The sequence below is a fragment of the Zootoca vivipara genome, chromosome 16, assembly GCF_965207765.1.
Source record: "Zootoca vivipara chromosome 16, rZooViv2.hap1.1, whole genome shotgun sequence".
In the NCBI taxonomy this organism is placed as follows: domain Eukaryota; kingdom Metazoa; phylum Chordata; class Lepidosauria; order Squamata; family Lacertidae; genus Zootoca; species Zootoca vivipara.
In genome coordinates, this window is record NC_142599.1 from 339,750 (window position 1) to 357,488 (window position 17,739).

General features: G+C 47.3%; 1 protein-coding gene across 1 annotated transcript in view; it reads left to right on the forward strand.

Annotated features, from left to right (window-relative positions):
* Positions 1-17,739, forward strand: part of SEZ6L (seizure related 6 homolog like) — a 125,206-nt gene that overhangs the window by 49,160 nt on the left and 58,307 nt on the right. The window contains exon 2 of the mRNA XM_035099185.3: positions 16,534-17,229. Coding sequence (XP_034955076.1) covers positions 16,534-17,229 — 696 coding nt within the window. The remainder of the gene's footprint in view (positions 1-16,533; positions 17,230-17,739) is intronic.

Consider the following 17,739-nt stretch of genomic DNA (forward strand, 5'->3'; position numbering starts at 1 on the left):
GTGTACCCCCACCTTTTCGTAAATTAGATATGCGTGCCAGCCGTAGCAGTTATCAAAACCCTCTAGGTCTAGCACATCCATATCTCTTAAAGTAATCCAGTCTTTGATCCATATTAGCCCAGTGGCGTGTGGTAGAGTTCTAATTCAGGTAGGGCAAAACCTCCCCTCTCCCTTTGGTCTATAAGTATTTGATGTTTAATTCTTGGGTTTCTTCCACTCCAAATGAATCTGGTGATGTCTTTCCTCCAATTTTTAAAGCATTTCATTCCTCCTAGTATGGGAATGGTTTGAAACAGGAAGATCATTTTTGGTAAAATATTCATTTTAACTACTGAGATCCTGCCCCAAAGGGAGAGATGGAGTCTATTCCAAGTTTCCATGTTCTTTATCTTGGTCCATGTTTGTATATAGTTATCCTGGTACAAATTAATACATTGTGTGGATATCCAAATTCCCAAGTATTTTACTTTATTCTTAATCTCCAAACCTGTAGTTTCTTGTAAATATTTTTTCTCCTCAGGTCTCATATTTTTAAACTAATAAGTTCGTTTTTTGTAGTTTATTTTAAATCCTGCCAATCTTCCAAATTTGTTAATCGTTTCTATAGCTGCTGGAATACTTTGTTTTGGGCTTTCAGTTGTTACTATCAAATCGTCCGCGTATGCTCTAACTTTGTATGATTTTTCTTTTTGTCTTTTCTCAAAATTCGCTGGCAGTGACTTTCCATGGTTTCACCTGTGGGGATTGAAACTTGTGGGCTTCGCTTGTGGGCACCTGGGAGAATAGGATGCTGGACTAGAGGGCTATTGTGCTGATCCAGCAAACTCTTCTCATGTTCTTAGCTGCCTTCCCATGGCAAGCATAAGGCTGTCGAGGTTGGCTGTCTCTCTAAGATGCCATTCTCCCCATGGAAGCCCTTTTATGCCATGGCAAGCCTTTCCCCATAGCAGAAATTTTGTCATGGGTACTCTCAACACACACACACACACACACACACACACACACTCAAAAATGTGCTGACTGCTCCAAAAAGGTTGATGAACCCTGCACTAACTACTATGCCACACTGCCTCTATGCATCATTATAAGTGCAAAGTCTACTTCCAGCCCAGCATATTGTAGATGCTCATGAATTTCATTGCTCTTTACCTCCTCTTAGAGCAGGGGTCAGCAAACTTTTTCTGCAGGGGGCCGGTCCACTGTCCCTCAGACCTTGTGGGGGGCCAGATTATATTTTTTTTAAAAAAAGAATGAACGAATTCCTATGCCCCACAAATAACCCAGAGATGCATTTTAAATAAAAGGACACATTCTACTCATGTACAACATGCTGATTCCCAGACCGTCCATGGGCTGGATTTAGAAGGTAATTGGTCCGGATCTGGGCCCCGGGCCTTAGTTTGCCTACCCATGTCCTCCTCCTCCTCCTCCTCCTCCTCCTCCTCCTCCTCCTCCTCCTCCTCCTCCTCCTCCTCCTCCTCCTCCTCAAGGCACTCTGGCCCACCTAGAGATTCAAGCCCTTCCGCTGCCACCTGGAGGGGTCCAGGCAAACCTGGAGACTTCCAGTCAGGCCTGGAGGTCTGGCGACCCTAGCTGGGGGTACCCATGGAGGGGGTCTTGCCTTGGGCCTTCTCAAACCCTGAGGTCGCAAAACTGAAGCTTAGTCACATGCTTGCTGTTCTTTAACTATATAACATGGGGAATAGGCTGTGGGGTGAAGAATGTGGGGAGGGCAGAATTTGCAGCCCACAAATATTTGCACACTTCCATGGCCCTCCCACCTCCGGAGTCTATTTTTGTGCCTCACTTATCTATGTCCCTCCTGGGTGGGCTACAGTAGTCTTCCTGCTCCGTTTCTTCCGTTTATTCATGGTGTATTTATTGACTAACTAACTCCTTTACCTCCCTCCCTGCCCATGGTTTGCCCTTCCTCTGTATGCACACATTCCCTGAACTTCCTCTGCTTATAAATCTTGCCCCCACCTCAGCTTAAGATCACCCCTTCACCTGAATTGCAGTCAGACACATGGAGAGAGGGGCTCCCAACACATTAGAGATGCAAGCCTTTTTGCCTCCTAATGTGTTTCTCTGCAGGCGACTGTGCAAGTTGAATACAAATGGAGGTGGGGGAGGCTGAATTAAGAGGAAGAGAAACAAGTGTGTTGCTTGGGGACAGATACTGTAGAAGGAAGGAGTCGGAGGAGGACGTGCCAAATTTAGGCAAGGCAGCCTGACGAAGAAGGAACACTGCAAGCCCTGTGGCAGGACTGAAGAACAGCTGTGTCATTCTAATGTTGGAACATGTGGACAGGACAGAGAAAAGAAAGCACTTTTCCAAGCAGCACATTTAAAAAACTAAAACTATTTTGTATTGGTTTTTAAACAAATACAAATACAAGAACCATTAAACACTTATCCAGCAGTACATCTAATGGAGTTTGTTCTATCTATTGACTCTAGACATAAACTTACACATTCAGTGTTCAAACATATTACTTAATGTAACCTTTCCACAGAGAATATTGAATGGTCATGATTTTTGTCATTAGCATAGTTAACAAAAGGGGTCCACATTTCTTGGAAGGTATCTCTATTTGTTAGGCTTTTAATTGCCCTCCTGTGTCTGGTGAGATGCTCAGATATTGCTGTATCCCAGATATTATTTCCCCATATGTTATGGGGTATTTCAGTCTGGTTCTTCCAGTGTTGAGCTATTGCTAATTGTAGGGATGTGGTTGGCACTGTGATCTAAACCACTGAGCCTCTTGGGATTGCTGATCAGATGGCCAGCCGTTCGAATCCCTGCAACAGGGTGAGCCCCCCTTGCTCTGTCCCAGCTCCTGCCAATCTACCAGTTCGAAAGCATGCCAGTAGAAGTAGAGAAATCGGTACTGCTGTGGTGGGAAGGTAAATGGTGTTTCCATGCACCCTGGCACTCAGTAGATGTCCCGTTGCAGCAGAAGCAGCTTAGTCATGCTGGCCACATGACCTGGAAAGCTGTCTGCGGACAAACACTGGCTCTCTCAGCCTGAAAAGCGAGATGGAAGCAGCCAGCCTGGAGCAGAAGGGCTTCCAGGTGCAGCATTCCACCTTCAGTGTGCCCTTGTCCTCAGAAACCCTCTTCTCTCTGTAAACAGACTCCCCAAGGTACCATCTTCCTTTCCCTGGCAGATGAAGACACCTTCATGTCTGTGGAGCTCAGTCTACTGTAGCCTTTCCCCCTCTTTTGAAGCCTCCGCCTTGGCCTCCTCGGAAGCCTCCTGTCATGAATGAGCCAGCCCAGCCAGCTTCCAGTGAAGGAAGTAGGCAGGAAGAGATATGGTTATCTACCAGAAAAAAGGAGCCTAGCCGAGGGCCAACTTCTCAGCCGAGCAGGATCTCAGCCAGGTCTCTCAGGGAGAGGAAAAAGGCAAAGAAGAGAAGATTGACTGTCTTCTCAGGAAGAAGTTGGAGGGGATCCAATGAGCCCACGGAGTTGTCGCTGGGGGAGGGTGTATGATAAGAGGTGGAATCAGAAACGTACCAGTAAGGGCCATACATTCCATTTAAGTTGGCGGAAGAGGAGAGACTCTTCAGAAGAGTCATTATAATTCATGGTGGCGGCAGCTGGGTTAATGCCTGCCAGAGTTATCTGTGTACTAGGGCAATAAATCATTCTTCTAATTAACTACACCCTCTGTGTTATTGAGCCGGAGGCTGGGTTCCTGACACCTCCACATCCCCCATGATCTCCACAGGGGTAAATCTGGGCCACATGGATGGAACCAACAAAAAGCTAACTTCACCACACATGCTTAAAATTCTCCAGTATGAATGCCTTTTAATTTACCTTGCAGTTCCTCTTGGGAAATTGCTTTCCCTCTGGGAAGCAGGTTACGGATTGTGTAAATGCCTACGATATCTTCCCAATCCTTGAACTCTTGATATTTATCTGTATGTCTGAAAGCTGAATGAGCCAGGAATGGGACCAGTGGTGAAGGGTCAGGGGCCAATGTTTTGCTCCATGTTCTGCACACCATCTGTACTGATCTAGTAAATGGATGATCTATTTTCCTTACCTCCTCCAAGGACAAAGGTAACAAAAGGTGTGGGAGGGACCACCTTGAGTTGGACCCAAGGGTCCTCTGTTCTTCCCCTGAGCAATGGGATCAAGGATTTGATTTGAAAAGCAGCATAGTATAAGATTAAGTTAGGCATTTTCATCCCTCCTTTTGTTCTATGTTTGAAGAGACTTTTGTTGCATATTCTAGATTTTTTGCCTCCTGACAAAAATGTGTTCAGTTTGTTTTGCCATCTGTTTAGCTGAATAGGAGGGGTGGGAATAGGCAAAACTTGAAAAATAATAGTAAGAATTTGGCCACAGCTGTGGGTTAAACCACAGAGCCTAGGGCTTGCTGATCAGAAGGTCAAATAGCTGTCAACCCTCCCGTTTTTGGTGGAAAACCCCCGGATTTAAATCCGTTTACCGCCATGACCCCAGTTTGTTAAATACCTCGTAAATTTACCGGATTTCCAAGGAAGCAGCTCCTCTCCCTCTCTGTTGGCTAGTGAGACTCCGCTTGCCTCCCCCCCCCCCCGGCAAGCGAGCGAGCAGCCGGCCGCCTCCCTGTAAAATGCTTCGCTCGGCGGCTGGCTGCTCGCTCACTTGCCAAGTGCTGCCAAAAATCGCCTCTGTGCATGCCTAGGATGCCTTCTCTTCTCTGGGCTAAACATACTCAGCTCCCTAAGCCGTTCCTCATAAGGCATCTTTTCCAGGCCTTTGACCATTTTGGTTGCCCTCCTCTGGACACGTTCCAGTTTGTCAGTATCCTTCTTGAACTGTGGTGCCCAGAACTGGACACAGTACTCCAGGTGAGGTCTGACCAGAGCAGAATACAGTGCTACTATTACTTCCCTTGATCTAGATGCTATACTCCTATTGATGCAGCCCAGAATTGCATTGGGAAGGTAAACGGCGTTTCTGTGTCCTGCTCTGGTTCGCCAGAAGCGGCTTTGTCATGCTGGCCACATGACCCGGAAGCTGTACGCCGGCTCCCTCAGCCAATAACGCGAGATGAGCACCGCAACTCCAGAGACAGTCACGACTGGACCTAATGGTCAGGGGTCCCTTTACCTTTACCTTTAAGGCTGAGATATTTCCATTTCCTAAGTGCTTGCTGAATGCCTTTCTTGTTGTTGTTGTTGTTGTTGTTGTTGTTGTTGTTGTTGTTGTTGTTTAGTCGTGTCCGACTCTTCGTGACCCCATGGACCAGAGCACGCCAGGCACTCCTGTCTTCCACTGCCTCCCGCAATTTGGTCAAACTCATGTTTGCAGGTTCAAGAACACTGTCCAACCATCTCGTCCTCTGTCGTCCCCTTCTCCTTGTGCCCTCCATCTTTCCCAACATCAGGGTCTTTTCCAGGGAGTCTTCTCTTCTCATGAGGTGGCCAAAATACTGTAGCCTCAGCTTCAGGATCTGTCCTTCCAGTGAGCACTCAGGGCTGATTTCCTTCAGAATGGATAGGTTTGATCTTCTAGCAGTCCATGGGACTCTCAAGAGTCTCCTCCAGCACCATAATTCAAAAGCATCAATTCTTCGGCGATCAGCCTTCTTCATGGTCCAGCTCTCACTTCCATACATCACTACTGGGGGAACCATAGCTTTAACTATATGGACCTTTGTTGGCAAGGTGATGTCTCTGCTTTTTAAGATGTTGTCTAGGTTTGTCATTGCCTTTCTACAGTCCCCAATAGTTGTGTTTGTAATATTTGGTTGGGAGTCACCCAGATTGGCTGGGGAATAAATATATTATTATTATGATTATTATTATGATTATTATTATTATTATTATTTTATTTCTGTGTCTCAGTTTTCTTGTGTCTGCCGTGAAGTTAATACCTAAGTACTTAAATCCTCCGTGTGGCACATGGAGAGTTAACTAGTAACCAGTCTCTTGTAGTGTCATCTAAATTGATAGGAAGGAGCACGGATTTAGAATAGCTGATTTGCAATCCTGCTACCCTGTGATACATTTCTAACTGGTGCTTAGGTGGCTTGAGGGCTGTTATTGGATTTTGTAAAAATAAGAGGGTGTCATCTGCAAACATATTCACTTTGTGTACCTCATCCTGCACAGCGACCCCCCCTTTTTAAAAATAATCATAATCATAATCACAATCGGCTTCACACACTCATGATTTCCAACACCATCTTTCCAGACTAGCTGAAAAGCTGTGATGTGTCCCCCAAAGCCTTCTACCTTGACACACATATTAAAATCTAATGAGTCCTTTGTGTGCCTTTGCGTATTGGGTTTAACCTTGCAAGTTGTTTTCTTTATTTAAACATTGTTTTAAAGGCCTGTTCAGGGTATAGATCAGATAAGCTTGTTCCAAAACAGCTTGGGATTCTTTACTGAAAAGGGAGAGGGAGAGGAAGAGAGAGAGAATGAACTACCGACAGACTTGTGCCATTTCAGCCTTCCTCAAGCCTGGGACCCAGGTGGCGCTATGGGTTAAACCATAGAGTCTAGGGCTTGCCCATCAGAAGGTCGGCGGTTCGAATCCCTGCAACGGAGTGTTGCTTGGTCCCAGCTCCTGCCCACCTAGCAGTTCGAAAGCACATCAAAGTGCAAGTAGATAAATAGGGACCGCTCCGGCAGGAAGGTAAATGGTGTTTCCGTGCGCTGCTCTGGTTCACCAGAAGCAGCTTTGTCATACTGGCCACATGACCTGTGGGCTGTCTGCGGACAAACACTGGCTCCCTTGGCCTATAGAGCGAGATGAGCGCCGCAACCCCAGAGTCGGACACAACTGGACCTGATGGTCAGGGGCCCCTTTACCTTTACCTTTACAAGCCTGGCAAGTACACAATGGAACTGGTTGGGGCATGCACCCCCTGGGTTCTTGACCCGTATTTCAATGTAAAATGCACCATCCTGTATTCTAGATGGTGAAGAAAGAGGAGGATCCCCATGAGTCAGGATTTCTCTACTACATGTTTGGAGTTTCTGCCTGTTGTGATTGCATCATTGGTAATCTCTTGTCTTGCCTGCAGTTAACATGTAGTAACGTAATGATGTTTGGATCGTTGTTTGTTAGATATAATAATAATAATAATAATAATAATAATAATAATAATAATATTTTCAAGACCGGGGTTATGTGGTCCCGGCGGCCGCTCCCAGTCACCAGTCTAGCTGCCACATTCTGGATTAGTTGTAGTTTCCGGGTCACCTTCAAAGGTAGCCCCACGTATACAATATACTTATTGTATGTACTTCTATTGCCTTCTAGTTTTACCTCATCCTTGTTCCTTCAATACAGTCAAGATTTCTAAATCGTCTGCTTAATGGAGAACAGGGAGGTTGATCTGCACGTTGAGCTGCGCAATGCGCATAGGCCATAAGGCAGTGGAGTGAGGACGGAACACGCATGAAAGCTTAGTTGGTCTCTAAGGTGCTACTGGACAATTTTTTTATTTATTCCATTCCATCCTGTATTGATACATTTTTGTCCTCTAGTGCAGCGTTTCTCAACCGCTGTTCCGCGGCACACTAGTGTGCCGCGAGACGCTGGCTGGTGTGCCGCGACATGCGGCGACGAGAAGGGCGATTTGCATTGTCACGTGCCTGGCGGGACCCACCGGAAAACAATATTTCTCATATTTCTCCTCCTCTTTCCCAAAGCTCAGTGCAAACGAGCCTGGCGGCCACCAATGCACAACACAAGTGTTTCTTACAGTCATAATTATAATATAGGGCGGCACAGAGTTAAATTTTTTAACTTTTTTAATGGTGCTGTGCCTCGTGATTTTTTTCACGGAACAAGTGTGCCGTGGCCCAAAAAAGGTTGAGAAACACTGCTCTAGTGAAGGAGAGTCCCCCACCTGCAGAGGGAGTCTGTTCCACTGCCCAATGACTGTTGCCCTCAGAAAATTCTTCCCAGAGTTTAGTCAGAATCACCTTTCTTACCATCAGAATCCATTGGTTTGGGTCCTACCCTCTGTAGCCAAAGAATGTTGTTGGAAAATTCAGGAGAGACAAAACGAAGGACTTCGACACATAGCAGAGTTAAATTGTGGCCTTCACTCCCATAAGATGCTGCTGCTGCTGCTGCTGCTGCTGTTCACTCTTCACTGTAAGGTCCCAGGGCATGCAATAACACAAAGCCCAATATTAAAAGCAGTTTGAAATAATCTCAGAAATAAGGCAGGTCTTGAAAACACACATCTTGAGAGGGTTGAGGTACAGAGGTACACTTTCAGCATTCCCTCTACAATGAGAGTTCCAGATGTAACTTTCTAGGGAAGGATTTCCCAAGCTTAGGGGCCATCACAGAGAAAGCCCTCTTATTCCCTTGAGCCTCCAACCCCCAAGCTTCTGAGGGTGGCGGAACAACCAAGAGGGCCTCCTCTGCCAATCTCAGAGGGTTTGTGTTAGTGGACCTCCAGGAGCCAGCAGAGAGCCTGGAAAGGTGGTACCAGGTGCTTCAGGATGCTGAGACTGAGAGGGTGGTGCCAAGGCTTCCTCAGGCGGAGGAGCTTCGGGATGCTGAGAGTACAAGGTGTCAGCAGGGAAGGTCTGGAGGGTCAGACCAGAGTGCTGCGGAAGGGGAGGCTCCAGGGGCTACAGCTGAGCAGCTCAAGGGGGGAAGGTGCTCCACCAGCCCCATCACCCCAGCAGTGTAGGGGGGAGAAGCACCGTGAGGAGAGGAGGAGACTGGGGGCACCGAGGGTGTTTTGCTGGAGAAAGTTCCCCTGTGCAGCACTTCCAGATTCTGACTCGGACTGAACGGTCATGCACTTTGATGCTCTGTCTTGTACGTATGTACAGTGGTACCTCGACTTACGAACAACTTGACAACCGAATTTTTCAACGTACGAATGGGCCAAATGGCCGCACGCTTACGAATTTCTCGACACCCGAACGGAAACCGTGGCGGTTTTAGATAGGGTTTTTTTTACTTAAGAATTTTTAGATAGGGTTGCTTCGACTTACGAATTTTTCCGTTTCCAATGCATTCCTATGGGAAATCGCATTTCCAATGGCGCTTTTCGAGTTACGGATTTTTCGACCTACGAAGGTGCCTTCGGGACAGATTAAATTCGTAAGTCAAGGCACCACTGTATATAATAAAAGTGTAAAAAACCATTTACAGAGTTGGAGCATGTTACTCGTGAGAAAGCAACCCAGCACCATTACAGTTTGCCAGGAGGCAGGTGGTTTCTTAAAGGGATGTCGCAATTGTCACAGCAAATAAAGCTCCCAGCAGCTCCCAGCCACAAGTGGGGGGGGGCTGCTGAGTTCTTGTCCTGCTTGGGAGCTTCCCATCAGCTGCTGGGCTTGCTGTGCCTTGGACCCAGCAGGACATCTTAGGGGTTAAGGGGAGAGATTGAGGGCTGTCGCTTTCATGCCCTACCGGTGGGCTTGCAGGGGGGGGGGCTCCGGCTGGGGAAGGCTAGCGAGGTAGAAGACAACCAGCCTGGGGAAGGGAATGTTGAGCAAGGTGGGCCTGTGGGCTGACCTCGTGGCCTGGGGGGCTGGGAAGATGGGGGAGTCCTTCTTGGCTGCCCCACCTCAGGCAGCAAAATGTGGAGGCCCCTTCTTGGATCCTCATGGAGTTGAGGTGGGGGTGTTGGCAAATGGGGGAGCCACTCTTTCTGGCTTTAATATGATTCAAGTTCATCCTGCAGAGTCAACAAACAAGACCGCCTTTAGGAAATTAAGGGGTTTGAATGGATCTCATTATGGGTTTGTGGTGCTACATTTTTCATTTCATGCCTTGTTGAAGAGGCAGATCATCCAGTGCTTTCTAGCAAAGGAGCTAATGAGAAATTAGTCATATTATTTTAAATGCCAGCAACCATTTTAAATAACAATCTTGGGAAGCGTTTTTACCTCCCCTGAGTGGGTAGGTGGGGGGAACACTCTGCTTTTCAGAAATAAATTTTAATCCCCCCTCCTTTCTCATAAATTGGTTCATTAAAGGATTTTGAAAATGACTTGAATGCACATAGCAAACAAACCTCACAGGCTGAGGTAAGCAAAGGGGGAGAAAAAGTTTTCTTTCTTTATTGTGTTATTCCATCTCATTCCAACCCTTTGGTGCAGTGTTTCTCAACCAGTGTGCCTCCAGATGTTTTGGGACTACAACTCCCATCATCCCTAGCTAGCAAGACCAGTGGTCAGGAATGATGGGAGTTGTAGACCCAAAACATCTGGAGGCACACTGGTTGGGAAACACTGCGTTTGGTGGACTTCAGTGCTGCACAATTAGCACAATTAGTGTTAATGCCAGGGGTCAGCAAACTTTTTCAGCAGGGGGCTGGTCCACTGTTCCTCAGACCTTGGGGGGGGCTGGACTATATTTTGAAGGGAAAAAAATGAACGAATTCCTATGCCCTACAAATAACCCAGAGATGCATTTTAAATAAAAGGACACATTCTACTCATGTAAAAACACCAGGCAGACCCCGCACATAACCCAGAGATGCATGTTAAATAAAAGGACACATTCTGCTCATGTAAAAACATGCTGATTCCCGGACCGTCCGCAGGCCGGATTTAGAAGGTGATTGGGCCGCATCCGGGCCCCGGGCCTTAGTTTGGGAACTCCTGGTTAATGCACTCAGAGTGAATGGCAGAAACCGTGGTTGTGTTGGGATGCAACCTGTAGGTTGATGTGTCTGCATGGAAGGGTAGAGCTAGAGGGAGGGACTTCTAGAGCTGCTGACCTCATTTCCTTGTCTTCCTCCTCCTTGCTCACTTGGGAGAGAAGACATATTTGCCCCCCCCATGGTCGATCAATTTTATTACACGTTTTCAGCATAAAATTTAACAAAAGCAAACCTAATCTAAATTTAAAAAGTAAAAAAGAGCAAAACTAAAAAGAAAAATAGAAAATAGAAAGGATCTTCCCCCAGCCTCCCACCCTAAGAGATCCAGGAGAGGAGATCCTTTCTGTGTCTCTCCTGCTGAGAATAAAGAGCAGGCATGGTTTCGTCGCAGCTCCACCATTGTTAGACTGTAATAGGATCTTTCCGACCAAGTATGTATTTCCTTTAATAAACTTAGCTTTCTTGTTTTCCAAGCTCAGAGTCTCAGCGTAATTACATCCTGGGTCAAGGGCCCTATTTATTTATTTATTTATTTATTTACTTACTTATTTAAATGTTTTTACCCCACTGTGTCTATACAGGGGGAACATGACACCAGTTAACCATTGTGGAAGGATGTGCTCCTGATTTCCTGTGTAGGCCTGGGGGAATAGAAAAGTTTTCAGCAGGCATTTAAAAGTTGGCACAGAAGGTGCATGCTGAATCTCCAGTGAGAAGAGTTCCACAGGACTGGGCCGATGTCACTTCAAGCTCAGTTTCTTATAGTTATCGGGTGAGCCTCACCAATCAGGGAACAACCAGCAATGCTCCTGCGGCTGATCTTAGTGATCAAGCTGGGATGCATGCAAGGGTTCCCTGGGACCTAAGTTGCTCAGGGCTTTGTAAATGAATACCAGAACCCTGGCCCTGAGTAACCTGACTTGGCTAAGCTTCCAAGCTGCATGTTACCTCCAAACAACATGGAGGTGATGATTTAATGCAGCCTTTGCAGACCTGGTGCCCTACAGATACTTTGGATAGCCCCAGCATTACCATGCTCAACTCAAAAGCAAGGCGTCCCTGCAGACTGTCAGACAGAAGATGGAGCAGACTTCTTGGTCACTTCAGAGAGCAGGACTAGGACAACTTGACAGAAATGGCAATTCTGCAATTCTGATGACAGCAATTCTGATGAAAGATTCAGAGAAACATCTTAAGGGTAAGGACTGTTTGGCTGCGGAACAGACTGCCTCAGGACCGGAGGGAGCGAAGGGCTCCCCTCTGCTGGATTTGCTGGAGAAATGTAGCCTGGCTCTGTCATTGCAAGATTCCTCCATGACAGACCCTGCACAGAGGTGGGAGGTGGATACAGAATCAAGGTTTCCTTGCTCTCAGCACTGCAGCTGCGCTTCTGAGTTACTATGGCGCATGATGTAGGGATGGCCCCCAACACAGGTGCCTTTAAAATGTGATTAGGCCAATCGGAGGAGGAGGAGGAGGAGGCTCTCAGTTGCTATCAGTCATGATGACTCTATATTGGGTGGTATCCAGTGCTAATGTGACCCAGAGGCTGACCCCTTGAAATAAATGGACCAAAGGTAGCCATGCCCATTCCTTTCAATGGGTCTGTTCAGAGGAAGACCAGGACTGATTGGTGGCAAGCTTTGCATCGTTGGCTACTGTGAGAACAGGATTCTGGACTAGATAGGCCCCCTTTTACCTGACCCAGGCATTGTACCCCAAGAGGAGGAAATCTGGTCCACCTGGAAAGTTGTAGGGAGGAATTGTTTTTGGCATGGGATGAGGAGGTGGCTTCTCCCAACTCCCTCTAGCTCCCCCTCCTGCTAGACCCAGAGCTGCCATCTCCCATCATCAGTTTTGGTCAAATGCAGCAGGAGCTGCCTATTTCTTTGGCTGAGCCATTTACTGAAAGCAAACTAGTGAAAGGAGCCATTTATTTCCCTTAACAGCTTCTTACATTCCTAAGAAATAGCTCAATTTCAGGGTAATGGGTTTCCAGAGCTCATTCCTCACAGTGCTCCTCAGTGGATCAGAGCCATCTAGAAAATCCAAGAGGATCAACAGCAGCAAAAGACTGTGCCTCTCCATCCCTCCCTGTGATGGGCTCCTTACACATTACCCAGTCATTAGGAATGACACACACACCAGTGGGCTTCTCTGTTCTTGCCACTGAAATTCTGCCTGTCGGGTTGGAAATTGCACGGGCACCATGTTCTACACGACCACAGCTGATCTCAGCAAGGCCTCTGAATGCCAGCTGCTGGAAACCTCAGGAGGAGAGATGACTCATGTGCCTAGGTGCTGCTTGTGGGATTCCTACAAGCACCTGGGTGACCGCTGTGAGAACAGGATGAGCCATTGGCCTAATTCAGGCAAAAAAAAAATTCCAAAGAAGAAGAAGAGTTCACATAAACATCTGCACACATTTTTGTGTATAAAGACATTCCAGTTTTCCTTAATTTCAATTCTGTGCATTATTTTCACCAGAACACTTTCCTCTAACACAGGCATATTTGTCTGCATCCTTTGGATGGACAAGGCATTTGGGCGGTTTGGGAACTCACAACAGAAACAGGCATTTCTGTTTACGTATTTATTCGGGAAGTACAAATTTGCCGAATGAATTTATCTCCCATCTTAAATTGTGGGTATGCTAGAATAAGCAGGATAAGCGATTGCAAAGCTCCCTTGGTCCTAGTCACTTCTGCTGGCCACAGAAATGTCTCCATCTTGCAAATTTCAGAGAGATTTTGGCAATTCTCTGTGTGTTTGTTAATGCGCCACAAATCCTTCAGCTGACTGCCTTGCAGGGAATCTGCCAATTCCATCAGCGTTTCCTGCCTTCCTGATTATCACTCCCATCCTTGCCTGGTGTATATGTAATTAATTGCAACAAGATGATGATTTAGTTCTTAAGAATAATGAGATGAAGCCACTTTTACCAAAGAAATGGCAACCTCTTCCTTCTGTTTACAGCGGGGAGAGATTGAACACCTGCCTGCAGCTTTGGAAAAGGTCCAGACCACACAGGCAGGCGCTGAGGTTTTCATACTCAGCCAAGAAATGCTTCTGCTGCCTGCCAGTGACACCAGCACCCAGCAAGATCTGCTGCTCAGTCCCCTCCATCCGGGGGACTCAACAATTCTTTGCTGCTTTCTCAGGGCAACACCAAATGTTCTCTGGCCATCAATCATTTTACAGTGAGAATAAATCCCATTCAAAACATCAAACAGAAAAGCACCAATCAATGAACTGACACAATGCATGAATTTCACAGGATTCCAACGTGGGTGTCAATAGCTTATTCCATTCAGGGAACTTCCCAAAACCATGGATTGCTTGCTGGTCAAGGATGGCAAGGACAAGCCAAAGCACAGACACTCTGCTTACCCCACCAGCCCTCCTGGGCCTCCCCCAGGCCTCCCCCTTGCCATAACAGAGCTCAGAAGGCAAGTGAGAAGAGAAGCAGCAGCAGCATCTGCTTGGTTCTTTTTTGAGAGACATTTATTTAATGTCATCTCCTTACCATAAAATCCAATTGGCCAAAGTGTGTGTGGGGGACGGGACAGGATGGTGAAATTTCTCCATAAGCTCCAGAGGTTGTGGTGTTTTACTGGGGGTGGGGGTGCCATGCCTCACCAAAACTGATCATCGCTACCCAGCAACTCCTGCAAAATATGTTCTCTCCTTTCTTAAAGTTTAATCACCAAGTCTGCGGCAATGAAAGAACAGTTGCCTTTCAGTGTGCTGTCCTGAGTTTAGGCCTAGAGAGAATTAACTAATTTGATTAAACAATTCAAGTGATTTACTTAAGAAATTAAGAGCCTGCAGCTGGAGTTGATTTTTTTTTTTTTTTTAAGAAATCAAGTGGTGTGTGTGTGTGTGTGTGTGTGTGTGTGGAGAAAGATGCTTGTTCCCACCAAACTCCGGAGCACAGACAGCTCAAAGCCACAAGGTGGGGAGTGTCATTTTGAAGCCAGCCTTTTCCTGCCTTGCATGCTCATTCATCTCCCCCCTGTTCTGCCTCCTTTCAAAGATAAAGGAACGTGATAAGGTGAAGGAGGCACAGGAGTCTGAAAGGGTTCAAAAGGAAAGTTTCTTTATGTGCGCACATTCAAGTTCCCTTGTTTTTTCCATTCTAACCAGCTCAGAAATTATTTCATCAAGTGGGTTCCTGCAGTCGCGTTCCCTTGAGAGCATTGCTCGGTTGGGGGGATTCCACTCAGATCCACCCCTGGCAACATTAGTGTGGGCTTTCTGACGTGGTGCGTAGGTTGGTGCAGGCACCCAGCATGGAGATTGCTCTTGGAACCCAGGAGCCCATTCAGAGCTGCAAAAATGCCAGCAGCCCCATCACCATCACCCACGCACACTTCCCCGACCTTCCAGATTTTCCTTGTGCTGAAAGAGAGCTATGGCAGCAAGGCAGCGGACTGCCACTTTTCTCATCAGCCTGCCATTGTCGCTGCTGCTCTTTCTTATTGGCTCCCTCTCTGTACTGAGGGCAGGGCAGCTAAGAGGGGCACTGGGCTCTCTTCCCACCCACTGTGCTCCATGGAAGTGACTTTTATGGAAAAGAATTTGCCATAGCAGCACAAGCAAAGGCATTAGAACTGTAGAGGAAGAGCACAAAAAAACCATTTAGCCATTCTGGTGTGATGGCACTTACATGGGGAGAGTGCTAAACCCGTACTGGCCAAATCACGCTCAATTTAAGATTTTCTGTGAAAGTAAGTGGGCTTCTTTGCTTTGGGTTGAGGTGAAATGAGAGGCTTGAAATGCAGGAGGACCTATAAAGGGGATTTGTCATATTTGTGGATTGGTGTGTGCATGTGGCGGTTCTGTATTTGCTTTTTGAAGGTTGCACTTCTCCTCAACCCCAAGTGAAACCACAGGTGAAGGGGCTTTTTTTAAAGACAGCAGATAAATTACCCATTAGTATGCCAGACATGGAAAATCTCTGACTGAGCAAAGGCTATTATTATTATTATTATTATTATTATTATTATTATTATTACCCCACCCATCTGGCTGGGTTTCCCCAGCCACTCTGGGTGGCTCCCAACAGAGGACTAAAACAGAATAAAACTTCCCTAATCAGGGCTGCCTTCAGATGTCTTTCCTGGTACCAGTTCCAAGCAGACAGCCATTGACTTGTCTGTGACACCTTGTGGCCCATTTAGTCCTGTTTTGGATCATTGCATCACTACAGCAAGTCCTGCACGGCCAGTTTCCTGATGCTGGATGGCAAAGTTTTCCTGACCCAAGAGGACACTGCACTCTCCTACCAAGCATATAAATTATTATTATTTTCACATTGAGCTAAATGCCCACTATCTTTATACAGAGAAAGAGCTTTTAAAGAGCTCCGGGTTTTGATGCAAGCACCTGAGCTTAGTTTGCAAGTCAACTGTCTTGCAAAGGTTTTGCTTAACCTGAGTACTGTAGGTTCAGCATGTGGGGCTTGAGTGAAAGTCAATGCCCACCATCTTTTAAAAGATGGTAAAAGTAGCCTTTTCTCTCCGGATGTTTTGGCCTGCAGCTGCCACCAGCCCCAACCAACCCAGGCAGAGGATGTTAGGGCTGATGCGAGTTGTGCTCTTAAAACAGCTGCAGGGCCCCAGGCTGGCGAAGCTACATTTGAGTTGGGAATGCTACAGGTGCCAAGAGGTCTGGAAGAAAGCCACCTTCACCTGGGGAGTAAAGACTCTGTTATTCCTGCATTGCAGAGGGCTAGACTGGTTGACCCTTGGGGTCCCTTCCAACCCTACTAGTCTATGATCCTATGAGATGAGCAAAGTGTTCCTGGCCTCTGCCATAGAATTGTAGAGTTGGAAGGGACCCCAAGGGGCAACTAGTCCAACCCCCTTCAGTGCAAATGTACCTAATGCACACCAGAGCTTTTAAGTCTCTTTCTCTGGACTTTCTGTTACAGGCATACGCTCTGGATTGGAGAGGGACTCTTTGAAGGCATCCCCACACCTCTCGGATGAGTTCACCAACAACACACTGCTAAGAGAGAACATGGAGTCAAGTTACCCTACCCCTGAGAGTCTCATTCAGTCAACAGAGGACGTCTTTGATTTCCCAATGAATAAGAAGGGCTCTTCACAAAGGGACGAGTCCCCAAAACTGACAGCTCCCCCTTACACCAACACGAGACCAATCCAACCTTCCAAGAAGAAGCCATCCTCTTCCAAGCAAGGAAACACAGCCAGGAAACATCAGAAGCTCAGAACCACCACAGTTGCTGCCCAGCCCAGCCTGCCAACATCGAGGGCATCCTTTTCCAGAGACCACTTGCACACTTGGGGGGACAACAATGACATGATGGCTACAGTTCACAAGGAGAAGCCCACAACACCAGAGCAGACCTCGTGGGGCAGCACGAAAGGAAGCCGGGAGGTGACCAGTTACTCCCTGTTCCAGATCTCACCATTTACAATGCAGCCGACAATCCCACAGACTTCCTCTCGCGGCCCCAAAGCCACAGAGCCACTTGTGGCTGCCTTTCCAGAGGGCGAAGCCCAGATTCCGGTCAAGAGCCCAGAGGATGAAACCAAGGAAAGCCGAGACACACCCACACCCACCATCACCCCCACCACTGTGATCACCACCGAGCAAACTCCAAGTAAGACATCTCCCTTCTGCAATGATGCCTTTGTGACAGAAGTCCGTATGGAGGGAAAGTGGTGTTGTTGGCCAAAGTCATTCCAGGGGCTGCCTGTGCCCCCTGGGGAGTCCCCCTCATTGCCAAATTCCTCTGTCTTCCCATGCTCTGAAGCAGGGATTGCCCATGGGGTTCCCTTCAGAGGATGCTGGACTCCAAATCCCATCAGTGAAGAAAGGTCAGAGATGGTGGGACTTGGAGGCCAGCAACCTCTGGTGGGCACCCTGTTACCCGCTCCTCTGCTAAGAGTTGGAGTGGTCACAGCTGCTGCTTTATCACAAATCTGCAGGGCAGTGGGAGACAGCTGACTTGCCAGGCGGTCAGTGCGTTTGCTAAATGGCCTTTGGGACAGCAGGTGGGGAGGGGAGAGGAGCCATGCGCGTTTGACAGAGGCCACAGAGCACCAGCAGAATCATTGCTTTGCTTGTAGAAAGCAAAGGGGAGCAGCTTTGCATAGGTCTGGGAAAGACC